This window comes from Patiria miniata, unplaced genomic scaffold, assembly GCF_015706575.1.
Source record: "Patiria miniata isolate m_02_andy unplaced genomic scaffold, ASM1570657v1 HiC_scaffold_3, whole genome shotgun sequence".
NCBI lineage: Eukaryota > Metazoa > Echinodermata > Asteroidea > Valvatida > Asterinidae > Patiria > Patiria miniata.
The window spans coordinates 31,124,827-31,141,326 of NW_024037069.1; the positions used below are offsets into that span (position 1 = coordinate 31,124,827).

At 43.5% G+C, this 16,500-nt stretch overlaps 2 protein-coding genes across 2 annotated transcripts; both read left to right on the forward strand.

Annotated features, from left to right (window-relative positions):
- The first annotated feature begins 1,938 nt into the window (after positions 1 to 1,938).
- On the forward strand, positions 1,939 to 4,468 carry LOC119736660. Its single transcript, XM_038210676.1, has 2 exons — positions 1,939 to 2,771; positions 3,142 to 4,468. The coding sequence occupies exons 1-2, from the start codon at positions 1,939 to 1,941 to the stop codon at positions 4,466 to 4,468; spliced, it is 2,160 nt and encodes a 719-aa protein (XP_038066604.1).
- A 1,411-nt stretch (positions 4,469 to 5,879) lies between these two features.
- On the forward strand, positions 5,880 to 14,436 carry LOC119736661 (angiopoietin-1 receptor-like). The gene is made up of 13 exons (XM_038210677.1): positions 5,880 to 6,331; positions 7,489 to 7,675; positions 8,368 to 8,410; positions 8,714 to 8,859; positions 9,178 to 9,397; positions 9,816 to 9,926; positions 10,359 to 10,525; positions 10,708 to 10,821; positions 11,084 to 11,154; positions 11,392 to 11,432; positions 11,587 to 11,683; positions 12,448 to 12,553; positions 13,368 to 14,436. Exons 1-13 carry the CDS (start codon positions 5,880 to 5,882, stop codon positions 13,437 to 13,439), a joined length of 1,827 nt encoding a protein of 608 aa, XP_038066605.1. The 3' UTR covers positions 13,440 to 14,436.
- Positions 14,437 to 16,500: the final 2,064 nt, after the last annotated feature.

Genomic DNA, 16,500 nt, shown 5'->3' on the forward strand with positions numbered 1-16,500 from the left:
TGAGTCCGCTAGACCCGGAATAGAGCAAGTGGCGCCTCGACAGAGCACCCCATATGGTGTTCCAGATTCCAGGATTTCCAGTCATGCCGCCGCAGGCTCCGAACCAAGGTTTAGCTATGTTCCTGATTCACCGCCGATGGAGAGCTACCAACCTTTCCGGGCGGATCCAACCCAAAGTTTACCCAGTCGGTTCAGCGTACAACTGCCTAGGGACCACATCTGCCCCGATGCTTGCATAGAAGCGAACACCCATTTCGCAGAAGAGGTGCAGGTTGGAAAATCACGTGCTACAGACCACAGCGGAATCAATTTTGGACTGCGTTCTGACAAAATGCACTCCAGCAAATATAGTGATCGTCGTTCCACCGGCGAACAACTAGCGCCAGCTGACCGAGCCCCCGGTGCCGGCAAGCCAGCCAGAATGAACCCATGGCATTACGGTGTGCAGTCTGGAAATGCGAGCCCAGCCTTTGCAAATCACATGGAAGCTGACAATTCATCTTTGAATGCAGCGGCCGGAAATCGCCGTGACCTGATGGCCACAAATACCTCGACCCGCGAGTCTACCTCTGCTCACCAGAAACCAGGGCCGGCGCTGACCGAAATTTTCCCTCCTTTGCCTCAACTCACAGAGTATATGAGTTACAGTCCAGGTAGAGAGCCAGGCCGTGCAGACAGAATTGCTGACGCTACGTGGCCTGGGATAGAACCTCCAGTGAGGTTTGCACCATTGGGGACGACCCTGTTTCCCGACCCGTCTTGCTACTTGCATGAGCCTGAGCGTAACCTAGGCAGGACACCGGATTTCTACACCAGCAGTCAGCCGCTTGCTAACTGTGACAAAGGAACGGCACCTAGGCCTATCGCGAAACCGTTAGGAGGTTGTGAAAAAGTGTCAAGATTGAGTCCAACCCAAGGAACACCAACTGAGCCGACGGTAGATCGGGAAAAGCCTAGTCAGCCAAATCCAAAAACACCAAAAGGGAAAGACCAACCGCGGGAGAGACCTTTGATGAAACCGGACCGTTACGACGGAAAGACATCATGGACAGCTTACCACAAGCACTTTGAACTGTGCGCCGAACTGAACGGCTGGCGTGAGCGCGACAAACTTCAATACTTGGCAGTGTTGCTAAATGGTCCTGCTCAACAGATATTAGGTGGTTTTCCTAAGGAAACAACAAGTGACTACAAATTGTTGGTAAAGGCTCTGCAGGCACGTTTCGACCCTACGGGCAGACTGGAATTGCACAGAGCGCAACTAAGGAGCCGCAGGCAAAAGAACACAGAGAGCTTGGTGGAAATGGCTGAAGACATAAGGCGATTGGTGGACAAAGTCTATGTCGATCTCTCGGCAGACAGCAGAGACCGCATGGGTAGGGATCATTTTCTGGACGCTCTACAAGACAGCGAAATCAGGATTCGGGTCATTCAAATGAGGACAACTACCCTTGACGACGCAGTGGCAGCGGCAGTTGAATTAGAAGCTTTACAAAAGGCCGAAAAGGCCCGCAGCACCTTTGAGCCTAAGAAAGAACGGGCCGCCGCAGCACAGGTAATTCCAGAAGGGCAAAGCAGTAGTGATGTTCAGCAAACACCAACTGCGCTTCAACAACAATTCCAAGAACTGGCAGACCAACTGCAAAAGTTACGGAAGTCCATAAACACCCGAAACAAAGGCAAAAATCGAAGAGCCGATGGAAAGGGACCTAGGTGCTACAAGTGTGACGAATATGGTCACATCAAGCCAAATTGTCCCCAGCTTGCTAAGGACAGAAGTGAGGAGAAGGGGGAGGCGACAGTTCAAGTTTCAAACCCAACAAAACCCACGGGAAACTGTTAGGAGCTGTGTCTGTGGCCCAAGACGCAGCTATTAGGGAGGGGCCTACAAAAGATCTACTGAGCCGGAGTGTTACTGTTGTTGGAGAAGGATTGCACATGGACACTGTCATCAACGGAATGGACGTCGTAGCACTGATTGACACGGGGGCAACAGCGTCTATTCTGTCAGAGAAAGTCGTGAGTAAGTGGCCTGTCGAGGCCCAGGCTGGTATAACCAAATCTGATGTCCGGGTTCACCTCGCCGATGAAAAGGACTTGACAGTAATCGGAGAGGTACGAGCAGAACTCCAGTTGGGAGGTCAACTAATAGCACACAAGTTCATCATAGCTGATGTCAGCAATGACGTGCTACTGGGGCTTGACTTTCTACGGGAGGAGAATTGCATTATAGACATCAACGGGAAGAGTCTGAAGTGGAGGGGGACTGAACTCTCCCTAAGGGATACAGCGGAGCCACTGCAGTGTTGCCGCGTGACTGTGCAGGAAACAGTTGTTGTCCCACCACAGACTGAGATGGTTATAGTCGGGAGCCTTGGCGAAAGTGACGTAGGTGTGGCCTATGGGTTAATAGAGCCAACACCTGGAATGGTGCAAAGAGAGAACCTCATTGTGGCCTCATCACTCGTGAGCACGACTGAAGAGACAGTGCCAGTGAGACTGTGGAATCCAACCAGTGACCATGTGACCCTCTACAAGGGTGCCACAGCAGGGACATTCCTGACAGTGGATGCAGTAGGGCCCGCCATTGACACAGAATCCGATCGGACAAATGTGATAGAGCGCGTTAACTTGGTCTCTACAGCTGAAAGCGAAGCAGGCTACCAGGACGTAGAAGTTGCGGTACCAGCTCATCTTCAAAATCTTTATGAGCAAGGCTCTAAAGAGATAGACGCCGGGCAAAGAATGCAACTCAAAGAATTGCTGGTCAGGTACCAAAATCAGTTTTCTGCCAACTCGGAAGACTTAGGTTGTACGAAGCTAGCTAAGCACCGTATCGAAAAAGGATCTGCCACTCCTATTAAGCAACCGGCAAGGCGACTGCCAATCTGACAAAGGGCCGTAGTGGAAGAGGAAATTCAGTCGATGCTGAAGAAGGGAATCATCAAGCCGAGTTCTGGATGAAGACCACAAAGACAAGACGGCATTTGCAGCCCACTGCGGCTTTTACCAGTTCGAGGTAATGCCCTTTGGGCTGTGTAATGCCCCGTCCACATTCGAAAGACTCATGGAGGGGGTCCTCCGTGGTCTGCAATGGCAGACCTGCTTGGTCTATCTTGATGATATAATTATTGTCTACAGCCGGACATTTGACGAACATCTTGAACGCCTGCAGCAGATACTGGCCCGCATTCAGGAAGCTGGATTAAAACTTCAGCCGAAAAAATGCCATGTGCTGCAGCGACAGGTTTCCTACCTAGGTCACATTGTGTCAAACGAGGGCGTCAAGACAGATCCCGAAAAAGTTCAGAAAGTACAGAATTGGCCAGTCCCGAGCAACTTACACGAAGTCCGTAGTTTCCTCGGTCTCGCGTCCTATTATCGCCGCTTTGTGCCAAGTTTCGCTGAGCTGGCCAGACCCCTCCACAGACTTACTGAAAAGGGCAATGCTTTTGTCTGGTCCAATGAATGTCAGGTGGCGTTTGATGCTCTGAAGCTTCGACTGATCTCCTCGCCAGTCCTTGCGTATTCTTCAGCGACCGGCGAATTCATCTTAGACACAGACGCCAGCGATTATGGAATCGGGGCCGTATTATCACAAAGACAGGACGGAACTGAAAAGGTCATAGCTTACGCCAGTAGAGCCTTAACGAAAAGCGAAAGAAACTACTGCGTAACGAGGAAGGAACTGCTCGCACTGGTGTTCTTCGTAAAGCACTTCCGGCCTTACCTGTATGGACAGAGGTTCAAGCTCCGGACGGACCACGGTGCGTTAAGATGGTTATTTGGATTCAAGGAACCCGTTGGGCAGGTGGCGAGGTGGCTTCAGGTTTTGGCGGAGTACGATTTTCAGATCGAACACCGACCCGGGCGCAGGCATGGGAACGCGGACGCCATGTCCAGGATGCCGTGCAGGCAGTGTGAATGGGTTCCTGGTGAAGTCACTGATCATGATGAGGTAAAGAGTGACTGCCCCACTACCGAAGTACTGTTGCCATCTAAGCCAGGAATGGAGCCTTCAGCAAATGACCAGCAGACGGACATGCCACAAAGTAAGGAAGGAAGCAGCAGTCCAACAAGGGAACTGTCGATAAGGCTTGCCGTTGCCCGGGTTGTGGAGCCAAACTGGCTGCAAAGCATGACCACTCAAACGTTGCGCAAACAGCAATTACAAGATCGAAGCCTTGGGATGATTATCAGGTGGATCGAGTCGAAAGAACCAAAACCAAAATGGACAGAAGTCTCTCCGGAGAGCGCCGAGTTAAAGAGCATGTGGGGTGCCTGGGATCAACTTTGCCTTCGGGAGGGTGCATTGCACAAGAAGTGGGAAGACGATACCGGCGATGAAGTCCGTTACCGCCTTGTCGTACCCCGAAAACTGCAAAAGGAAGTTTTGCAACAGCTACATAACTCACCGACTGGAGGGCACCTTGGTGCCAAGAAGCTGTACGAGAAGGCGAAAGCATGATTCTACTGGTCAAAGATGAAGGAGTCCGTGGATCTGTGGTGCAGAAAATGCCTAGAATGTGCCAAACAAAAACTACCGGCTAAACACCAGAAGGCATTTTTAAAGCAGCAAATCTCTGGTGTGCCACTGGAGAGAGTGGCGTTAGATATTACAGGACCACTACCAATGACGAACGATGGTAACCGGTACATTTTGGTGATCTCTGACTATTTCTCAAAGTGGACCGAAGCATATCCGATGGCCACCATGGATGCAAGGACAGTTGCCGAAATCTTCGTGAAGGAGTTCGTCTGTAGATTTGGAACTCCCCGCCAACTTCATAGTGATCAAGGGAGACAGTTCGAAAGCCGGTTGTTCCAGGAGATTTGTGCCTTACTTGGAATCGATAAGACGAGGACAACCCCCTTTCACCCACAGAGCGATGGTCAGGTCGAACGTTTTAACAGGACGCTAAAGACCATGCTATCCTCATATACAGCGGCTAACCAGAAGGACTGGGACAATCACGTTCCGTTAGTCATGATGGCATATCGTGCCTCAGTGCACGAAAGTACTGGCCTGACGCCAAACCGGATGCTGTTCGGAAGAGAGGTGGAGCTCCCGCTGGACTTGATGTGCAGTTTCCCGCCAGAATCCGACAGAGTGCCCATAGACTATGTAGAAGACCTGCGGGACAAGTTTGATGCCATCCATGAGTTAGCCAGAGAACAACTCAAGAAATCGGCCAAATACCAGCGCCGCAACTACAACCACAAAGCCAAAAAAGGGCGCTACGAGATTGGTGGAGCCGTTATGGAGAGGGTGGGAACAAAGAAAGTCGGCCTTTCCCCCAAACTGCAGCCGAAATGGGACGGCCCTCTTCTTATCACCAAGGTACTCAGTGATGTACTTGTCCGAGTCCAGAAAAGTGCCCGACACAAGCCAAGAGTGCTTCACGTCAATCGGTTGAAGCCATTCCACGGTGACGTAGACCGAACGTGGTTAAAACCACAGACGGGTGAACACAGGGCAGTACCAAACCCCGGAGATAATTCATCACCGCATAGCCCGGAGGACGACGACTCCGATATTGATGGGCTCAGTGATAATTGCCCTGACTGTGACTACCAGGAGAATGACGATGTCTGTGGAGGAGACCGAGGACCCGACCTTATAGGCCCAGAGAATAACAGTCAATTTGAGGCCCCGGACAGACCCGCTAGTTCCATGCCAATTTCTCAAGATGAGGGTGGTCCCCTGGCTTTGCAATGTAACCCAGTAGTAGAAGTAAGGCCCAAACGGCCTCGGCGGCCCCCGCAGCGGTATGGAGAATGGCAGTTATAGCCTATCTTGCAGACAAGCAGGAAAGTCCAACCAGAAATTATACATGTACATAACCAGAGGTTCTTTTCGTTTATATCATTTCAGAAAGATGGGACGAGACCTAGCTCGAAGCCGTTCTCCTCAGGGCGAACATACCTGCAAAGTCTGCCATAAGCAGTTTACAAGTGCAGCCAGCCTGCGAAGACACATCGATGAGCAGCATCTCGAAAAAGGGAAGTTGAAGTGTCCGTCATGTCCGAGCCTCTTTCGTCGCAAGCACGACTTAGATCGCCACTGGGAGGCCGCACACGAGTCCTCGACAGAACCGGAGGTTCCCCGTACGCCTGGACGGAACCTCGACGTCTTGCAACTTCACCCAGACAAGGCTGATCGTCGGGCCGTGGAGACTCGCAATGACCATTGCCCGGCCCCTGTACGCAGAGTGACAACTATGACATCGATGGTGGGGACTCTTTCAACGGCTTCGGTGGAGACGCGTAACAAGGGAGTGCAGACAGAGCATGGGGAAGGACGAGTTGTGGAGCGCACCACACAGGAGCTGTTCGACGGCAAGACTGTCGTAGCCAAGATCACCAAGGAACGTTTTGTTTACGAATAATGCCCACGCGAATTAACAGACAGATTTCTTCCCAGGGGTTTTCTTGATTAATAATGTTCTTTCAGACGTTTCTAAAATAATTATTTTGATGTCTTGTTTGCGCAAAAGAAGTTTATATTTGAGAACCAAAAGTTTGGCATATTTTGTTTAGAAAGCATAAATTTGTCTTCCGAGAATTAAAGACGACATTTTGTTAAGTTTATAACAGTTATTTCTTCTGAGAAAGTCCGATGGAAAACTTGCCATTCATTAAAGTTTTTGAAGTTTAAGTGTTTGAGCTTTAGACTTTGATTAAAATTTGTGCCAGTATAAGGAGTTTATCAATAATTAGTAATAATTGTTGCCTGATTTTTAAGAGAAATAATTGATGTTTGTAAAAAAGAAAAAAAAAATAATGAGCGAGCACGAGTCACTTAAAAAAAAAAAAAAAAATTGTTGGATTTGCTTATTAATTAAAATTGGCCGATGTGAGGACACATCTCCCTTAAAGGAGGGGGTGGTGTAACGAACACGGCCGGGTCACGTCTGCTCTGCGCGCTGCGTACGTGACACGCGCGTTGTACTTGTGTTACTGGGCAACAAGCCAGGTTTTTCGCGGGCTTTTAGTAGCGCGCTCACTTTCCAGCTGGGCGTCGGACTGAGAGGATCGTGCTAACGATTCGGACAGCTTGTGCGGCAGACCAGTGACTCGTGCAAGGCTTATTTGACAGGAAAGATGTAAGTGGAATAAAGTGGAATAAAGTTATATCGATCACAAGAAGAATTGTTCCTGAACCCAACATCTGTGTCCGTGTTTATTTTACTTTGCCATTTGTCTGTCTGTGTGCCGTCCACGTCCGTAGTTATTTGTCATAAGCACCCGACCTAATTTTCCCTAGCAAATCCGCCCTGAAAAGCCCTTGACCGCAACCAGACCCGTTACAATACTGTTTCGGTCAAAAACATTAATAAGAGGCCTCTGATTTCTAACCGCTCAGCCTATACCTTTTAACGCATTATCAAGTACTGTCGAGTACAATTGGCCGAGAAATGACTGAAAATCTGAGTGGTTTTATGTTTCCAGTTATTTAAAATAATATGTCTTTATTTACTCAAACAGAAATGATTTAATCGAACCTAAAGACATCGAAATTGGAAGTGGGGGCAGTACTGAATGCAGAAGCACTAGATCAAAACGCAAGAGGAGACAGACACAGTCAGTTCATGTGGGCGACAACGGATCGCTGACACCAAACACCAAGTACACAGCTTTCATCCGGGCATATGTTGTACTTGACAACAGAAAGGTAGTATCGGATAAACTATTTTCAGCTAGTAATATGACGTATTCATATGTAAAGCACCGTTTGCTATATTTCATCCAAAAGTGAGAGTGGATTTATTACTGAATCAAAAATGCCCTGTGCATTTCATTCATCTGGGTGCAGAGCAGTAAATCGGTCCGAAATTGCCTACGCCGGCCAAATCACGATTTGCATGCCCTCAAATTCTTCAGTATTAGAGCATTTTGAAGGTCTTGAACTTGATGATTTGTAAAAAAGAAGGTTGGAAGCCACGCAGAGGACTGCGAGCTCGTATTTCTGTGAAATGTGGATGATGACTAGGTCCTAAAATGACTTTTTTTCCCAATGGAGCGTAGGCGTCCATTTTCAAAATGGCGATGGGCTTCAGGACTGCTTTTAGGGGTGATCATCGTTGGATGGAATTTTCTCCCAAAAGTCATTAGTTAACCCCCAAAAATTGAAAAGAAAGTGAAAGATGATGAAATAGGCTTTAATTTGATGTACGTCTTTAACACCTCAGAGGGTTGTGAGTTTTTTCCCTGAATTTCTGAATTTGGGGCATTTATCATTGGGGTCTATGGACATTTATTTACTGGTCTGCAACCATCTATCCATTCGATGAACCTTTGGTGGGGAAAAGTAACTCACAGGTATTTCCTAACTCTTGGTCAGAAAATCTTATGTTTCTACCGCAGGAGGTCTTTGTAACGAGTCCTCTGCTGCAGCCTGTGTGGACTGGTAAGAAACTTTATGTACCGTCACGATGGCTCTGTGTGTTATATGTGCCCCAAGGAGCAGCTTTTTTTCCATGACAGCACACCATTTTATTTATTTGTTATAGACGAAGTTCTACACGCTGGAGGAAATTCAGTCTTAATTAAAAAAAACTTAGCCTGAATTGCTTATTGGCAGCAGCATCAAAGATGACCTCAATTTTCTCAGATGAAATGGTATTTAATAACGTTATTTAACGTTTTTTGAGTAGATATTCAATTCGTATGGTATCCAAATTTCTTTGGATGTACTGGTTATTTTTTGCAGCCAAAGCGGCTGACTATACGGTAGTTATCGTAGTGGTCTGTGTGCTAAGCACAGCCCTGATCGTTGCAATTATTGTTTGTGGAGTGATGAGGCAGCGAAGACGGCGTCGTGCGGGCAGCAATCGGCCAACTACTAATGTAGAGATGGTGAGTACATCAACGTATAGATTGGGATGAATGCTTTCCGTTCACAACTTCTAAATGGGAATGAAATGATTAGACATGAACTGCACCTTTTAAAGCATGCATGGCTCAATGTGAAGTGAATTCAGCCGCTTCCATCATAATTATGATGGAAGCGGCTGAATTATGCCCAGAAAAGTCTGATTTGACAGAACAGGTCACAATTATGCGCATGCTATCGGCGGCCGAACAGTACTTTGCCAAGTATTTCGGACGCTGCCATACTTTTCCTGCGCTGCTGAAACTATAGAGCATATAGTGAAACGATTTCTTACTTTGCAGAATGACGTTGACTATGAAGTGACTCTTCCTGAGGGTGGCATAGCATCCACAGTCTACGAGGACGTTGGCCTGCCATCGTGGGCCCTGAGATGGGAGATTCTCTGGAAGAACCTGGTGGTTGATGACAAAGTCCTCGGTCAAGGGAACTTTGGTGAAGTGAGATCGGGAACTGTGAATATTGGCGGGAAAAGGACCAAGACTGCCATCAAAATACTGAAAGGTAAAAGACACAATATTTGGTATGAATGACTGTTATTTAAGAACATTGATTTTCGCCCTGCAATTTACAATTTCACATATAACAGCAAAAAGAAATCATGATGGCATACTCAATCATAAAGTATTAATTTTTGTGTGTGTGAAAGGCGTGATCGAACCAGACTAGATATGACACAAAGTTTATTTCAAAGCGAATGGCAAAATACACTTTATGCGAGAGAAAATTCCACAATGTTTTTCTTTTGCACAATGTTTTCGTGTTGTAAATGCAGGGTAAACGAAAGGATTCTTCCAAGACAGTTGTAATTTGATATACATGTAGAAAGAATAACAGCAATCACAAGTGGAATCTGACAATATGTGCTCAGTTCTGGCACATTTAAAAAAAAAAAAGTTTCTCTCGTATATTTTGCTCGCAGGTCACGCATCGAAAACTGACCGGGAAGATTTCATGGAGGAATTTCGTACAATGACCAACATCGGATACCATCCTAATGTCGTGTCGTTGCTGGGGGCTTGCCAAAATGAAGGTAGGGGCACTATTGGTGAAAAAAAACAATAAGAAGGTTTCTTCTTTTTTAGAAATAGAAGAACTATTGACATGTACTTCCAACACTTTTGCAATGTAGAAAGCTACCTTATGGATGTCATATTTTAGAAATATAAAGACGAAAACAAACCTGATTTGAGTGCTAGTGCATGGTTAATACCCACAGACTGTTTTTGTTAAAAGCATGCTATACTCAGTCCGTTTCTTGTGTTTTGTTGTTTTTGTGGAAAAAAATGCTACGAATTTTGTCATTATTTAATTAAATATGTGGGGTTTTATAATTCTGTAATGAGTGGCTCTTCTTGATTCATGATTTAGAAAAGTTGACACCGATCAATTGAAGTCGAATTAGAAACTTAATAAGAAAAACAGTCGCATAATCCCAAAAAAAATATTTGTCTTATCATGTTAGATGTTTTGTACGTCGCGCTGGAATATCTAGCCAACGGCGATCTGCGCAGCTATCTGCGCACGGCTCGTTCACAATCGGAGTCGGACGAGGACACCCTGTCCTCCGACCAGCTGATCAAGTTTGCTCTGGATGTTGCCAAGGGGATGAAGCACCTATCTATGTCCGGGGTACGTCACAAAAAGGGCCATAGGTTGATCAACTTAAGGAGCGTTTAAAAAAAGTAACCACTCTCCATAACTAATCCTTCCACATGAGGAATACACCTTTTGTTTACCTAGATACTCAAAAATGAGAGTAGGCCTAAAATGTTGATATTCCTAAATTTTGTTTTCCCGCGTTTTCGCGACAGGTAATTCATCGTGATTTGGCGGCAAGAAACATCTTGCTCGGCGAGCGACTGGTCGCCAAAGTCTCTGATTTTGGGCTTTCGAGAGGAGAGGACATTTATGTCCAGACGTCTATGGTAGGTCTTGTATCCTTATTAAGATCAATGCGATATTTCGAATTTTAAGATAAAAGCAATGATATGGAGCACCGTTTCTCATGAATGATCCAGCTCGGGCTCTGCTGCCGACTTAATCTGAACATTTAATTAAATGACCACATCGACACTACAGAATATCATACTATGTTCTTTATGAATTTGTCTGATTAAAGACTCTTTTCTTTCAAGCCCTGATAAAACGTCCGTAATATTTTTTGAACTCTTTCATTTTTTTCTCCAGCGCCGTGTGCCTACCCGTTGGTTGGCCATTGAGTCTTTGCTGGATCGCACCTACACCACTCAAAGTGACGTGTAAGTATGGTATAAGGAGAATACAAATACCCCTATCGATATCAGAATATACTCTTCCATCACCCAAGGAATTACATGTACAGCAGCCCAGAGCCTTATTTCAGATTTTTTACAAGTATTTCTTGAAGCTTATATTGGATTGTTGGCCAGGTCCATGTTGCATATTCGATTAATGTATTTCTCAATTCTATTTTGTCCTTGTTATGACTAATGAAAGTGTTTATTTTTTGGTATTAGGTGGTCCTTTGGTATTCTCCTGTGGGAAATAGCTTCCATTGGTAAGGTTTTAATTCAGGATATGTAAGAAGAAATTCATTACTCATGCAGTGTGTAAATTCGAAGTCAATAGAGATACAGGGGGTGTACATTAATATACCTGTTTTTCAATTAAGATAATCTTCTTAATATAATTGCGCGATTTATTTTGCATAGGAGGCACACCATACCCAGCCATTTCCACCAAGGTCCTGGCAGGTCGGCTGATGGAAGGATACCGCATGACTAAACCAGCCAACTGCGATGAACAAATGTAAGCACATCACAATGAATGTCGATCGCATTCCAAACCTATATATATATATAAATTGCGTGCACAACGTTAAATATTGGAGTACAAACAAAACCAGCTTATCCTTTATTATTTCCAGTTCATCAATGTATGCTAAGCTTTATACAAACACTGTGTTGAATTTTCTTTAGATATCTGAACAAAGTAACATCTCATAATATTATGCAAAAATGACATGGTTACAGATGCCTCATTTACTTGTAAAAATGTGACTTTTCCTTTAAAAAGATGTAAATAATAACTAGGACCGATAAAGATCCGAATGACCTTCACTCGCACTCGTTTTTTTTAACTAAAGGGCGCCCTCTCCTCTCATACACGGAGCATGTGTAAACTGTTAGAAACGCTTCAGTGTTGTCGAGTTTATCACATGTCAATCACATGTCATGTGACAAGTAAATCACAAAGTCAATTTACAACTCTGGTTTCAAATAACAGGGGACAAACAATAATGACATAGGAATACCTTTGTCACCGTCAACTTAAAATAGCTTGCGACTAACCCTATTTATTTGCCTGGATGACTTGGACATGCACTTGTGGCAGACATGAGAATATTGATGGACTGAGCTCCATTGTTGAAAATTATTACATCCGCCATTCTTATATATTGGTCAAGATTACCACGTCACCTTAACCGCTCTCATTTGTCAATGAAATTAATGTTCAGTCAGTTATAACTTCACAAATCTTGCTGTGGTTTTGTTTGATATCTTCATTTTTAGCTACTCCTTGATGTTTCGTTGCTGGGAGGAGGACCCTAGCAACAGACCCTCCTTCAGTGATCTGATCCGCATCCTCAGCAAGATGGATGACAATAAGACTGAACAGGTGGGTAATGTTTGAACCAGTATTCATTTGTGCTGGTCCCAGAGGGCCAGTCTCTTGGTATCTGACTGACTTTCACTTCACTTGTGGATTAGACTTGATTAAGTCTCTCCTTGTACTTTTAGACACACTTTAGTATTAAATTATAAAATTTGCGGGTAACACCATGTGCAAAGATATCTCTTCTTGGAAGAAGTCTGGTTCTGAAAAGAACCGGTTGGTTGAGTGTAGAACTGGACGTGTCGGACAGTGGGCTCTGTCCGTCCTCAGGGGGTTGAGTGATGAGACGTGCATGATGCTGGAGGTTTTATGGCTGTGCGTGTGCAGTGGGGTGTGACTGGATGCTTGTGCGCTGGGGTGTGTCGGACTTCAAAATTGTTGTCAAATCCATCACAAGTCAATCACAAGTCTTGTCACAAGTCTCTCCTTGTAGCATAATGACTGAACGACCCACTGACTTTCACTTATGAATTAGACTTGCTTGGCCCAATAGGTTTGAAATAGGATTACCCCTTAACGCCACTGAATATGCTAAATCCGGCCAATTATTGTGTACGTCACATACATGAAAAGACTTCTAGTGTAAAGCCATAATGAATCGATTGAATATAATTTTTCTGCGCTCTGGGGCCATCTTTATCAGGCGTCCTTTGTCTTGCTTTTCTTAAGCTCATTTCTTAGCTTGGAGAAATAAATACATTTCTGGCATTAGTAATTATCTGATGAATCATTGATAGGATTGAAGAATGTTCTCCTGCAGTTCCCTAATTCTACTTACATTGAAGATTAAAGTCTGATATTTCTTCTTATGTTGCAGACGTACATGGCGATCGATCGCGCTCACTATGAGAACTTCAGCGTGATCCGACCGGAGCTTGATGACAACTAAACGGACATACCAAGCCCAAATCTTCCCTAACGACTGAGGAAAAGAGTATTAGCATTAAAGTAGAAATATTAGAATAATGCACAACCGACTCAAGTGGTTCAGCTGTATGTTCTTACACAGAAAGTGATTGATATCGCGGTTTGGTTTCAGAAAATTTAAAGTCTGTTTGCATACTTTAATTAAGTAGACCATTCTGGGAATTAGATTTTGCTGTCAGTAGTTGTTATACTTACTCATTGTTTAATTTTGTTGTATGAGTATAGTTTTGTTTGCAAGTAATTTTTGCTTTGTAAAATGCCAATTTGAATGAAGTTGTTAATATTATGGTACATAATGAATAAAATAATGTTTGGAAAAAAATGGAATCCGGCGGTTTTGAATCGCTGTGAAAGTCCAGGTGAGAATTTAAGCATGAATAATATAGTACATTTCTAGTAATTGTTGACAGAATTGTGAAATAAATACTCGGGCAAAAGTATTTTTTTTGTAGGAATTAGATTTGTAAATGTAAAATGTACTGAATTAATACAATTTAATTGAAATTTAGAATGTGTATGAATTTAATGTAGGCCAACACAGAAAGTAGTTATTGCTCATTGGAACATTTTTCGTTTGTATTGTTTTATTAAAGCTACAGATACTCAGACGATACAGAATCTTTTGGCTATTATGTAACATTATGCACTTTCTTTGTATAAACTGATGACTATACTAATGTTAAAGCAAGCATAATAATTTGTCCGTGCTGAAAAAATATACTCCAGGAATAGATAATATTATGCTATTTAAATTTGAAGATTTTTTTGGCAGCAAATTTTGATTATAAAATGCTTTTGGAGGATACAACGACCCCATTATCCATTCATAAAACTCGAAAATACGAAAAAAACATGAACATGATTGACAGGAGAGATGATGACTGTTGGCTGGGTCAGAAAGCAGATTGATCTAACTAATGTGTGCATTTCATAATTCAGTTACAGATATACGTTTTCTTACAAAACAAATACGAGAAGTCAACTAGGAGCATTATGTGTAATATCTTGAGGTATTTGGCGTGGTAAATATTTTTAATAGTCTGAAGGCTGATCTGTAGGCTAACATTTTACTTTTTGATTCATAAAAGATATTTTGTCAGAAAAAAATGAGAAAATAAATGAATTTGACATAGAAGCTCAAGAACATCAACTATGGGAGAAAATAATTACGTCCTTTAATTGAAATATACGAAAACAGTAATTTGCCCTGATTCAGGGGCCATTTTGTAACGATGGTTTTTAAGCAACTCTCAGCTCAGTGACACGATCTTCCAGTTTTTTTCCAAGAAAAAACAATTTCAGAGAAAACGATAAAGGTCATGTCTCTTATTATAGTTGTGGAGAAATAACATCAAAGTTACTCAAATTCAGTGTTAGTGTTGCGGTTTCCATTCTGTCCGTAGTGGCCTTTATGAAATTCTTATTTGTATCCGACAATTCCCCGTCATATTAATAAATGTGAACCAACTTGCAAACTTGAAACTCTATGTAAGGGTGCAACCCTGCATTTAAATTCCCATGGACTCTATAGTGCTAAATGCCCATACTTCAAAATTCTTTTAAAAATACTCAGAACTCTCGCAGGTATTTAAGCTACACAGAAAAATAATGATCAACATGTCATCTTTCATTTTCTTTTCATTTTTTGGTGGGTTGACCGTTGACTTTTCGAGAATTTCTCATTAAAGGAGACAACCCCTTTTTTCCCCCAAAGCGGAAAAGTAGCTATCTTGAAAAACTATCCCTCCACAACATGGCAATCTAGCGCCACTTTCGAGCCCAATTGCATCCAAAATGCTCAAAATTGGACGCCCCAAGTCCGGGCCAGAGGTTCAATGCCTCTCAAAACTCTCTAATATGGAATATTATGAGGATATAACTTTTATTCAAGAGCTCGGTGGATGGATTTAGGCCTATTTACCGGTGGCACCCGTAAGGAACACGTAAACGCTTATTAGTGCTCCCGATGGACCGTCGTCTTCTGCAATCGCATCTGCAATCTGCTGCAATCATGAATAAACAAAAGCCTTTTACATTACTTTTTTGTGCTTGAAAAAAACACCATTCCGCTTCATATTATTATTTTTCACTTTTATTGTGTATTTATTTGAACTTGCTTGACGCTTGAATGATTTCTATTGTATTACGCGCTATGCATGCATATGAACAGACACGTACGTCACAACTGACTATAGCTGCACACGATGCATACATGTAGTCGCGTCACGAAATCACAGTCGCAGACGAGAGGCGGGCAAAATACACCGCGAAAAAAAACGTGGCTTAGTGAGATTCGTGTCAGACATTGCTCTTAAACAACACAACTGGACGTCTTGTCGAACTTTACTGCCTTGTACTGTCGGTGCAACTAGGCACTAGGTACGTATATGATCATAAACAAGTGACTCTTTTTTTTCTTTTACCATATCCCGATGCCGTAGTACGTTTAATCAAGTTGTTTGCAAAATGGCTACCCACTGAATCCTGCAGCTGAGGTAATCATGGAATCATTGTCAGAATTTTATCATTTTTCCCTGTTTTGTTTTGTTTTAGCTTTTGACCCAAAAGCTATTTATAAATTGCCGGGTTGCCGATAATTGCCTCTACCCTGTTTCAAACCAGACGTTTTAAAACTATTCCACGGGCACACAATTGATCCCTTATTTATAATAGTGTCGAACAGTTGACCTCCCTGGCCCGGTACGAGGAAGTACATTCTGACTTAAAAAAAAGTACTGAGGCGTATGAAAAGCCAGACTTTTGCGTGCCCGTTGCATGCTACTGTATGGAATTGTTCGTCCCGTGTAACCATACCCATTTTTCACGGTCCCGATTTTGCTTCTATCAGCTTCCCAATTTTTTTTTTTTTTTTAAAATCTCAGTTCGATTGCAATCTGCTACTCTGTACACCCTCACCCGGCCGGCTACTCCACTGTTTGTATAACATTTTGTTGAAATTTTTCTTTTTATTGAAATTTAGGGTTGATTTTAGTTCCTTGTCAAGGGTATTCAGTCTTCTCGTG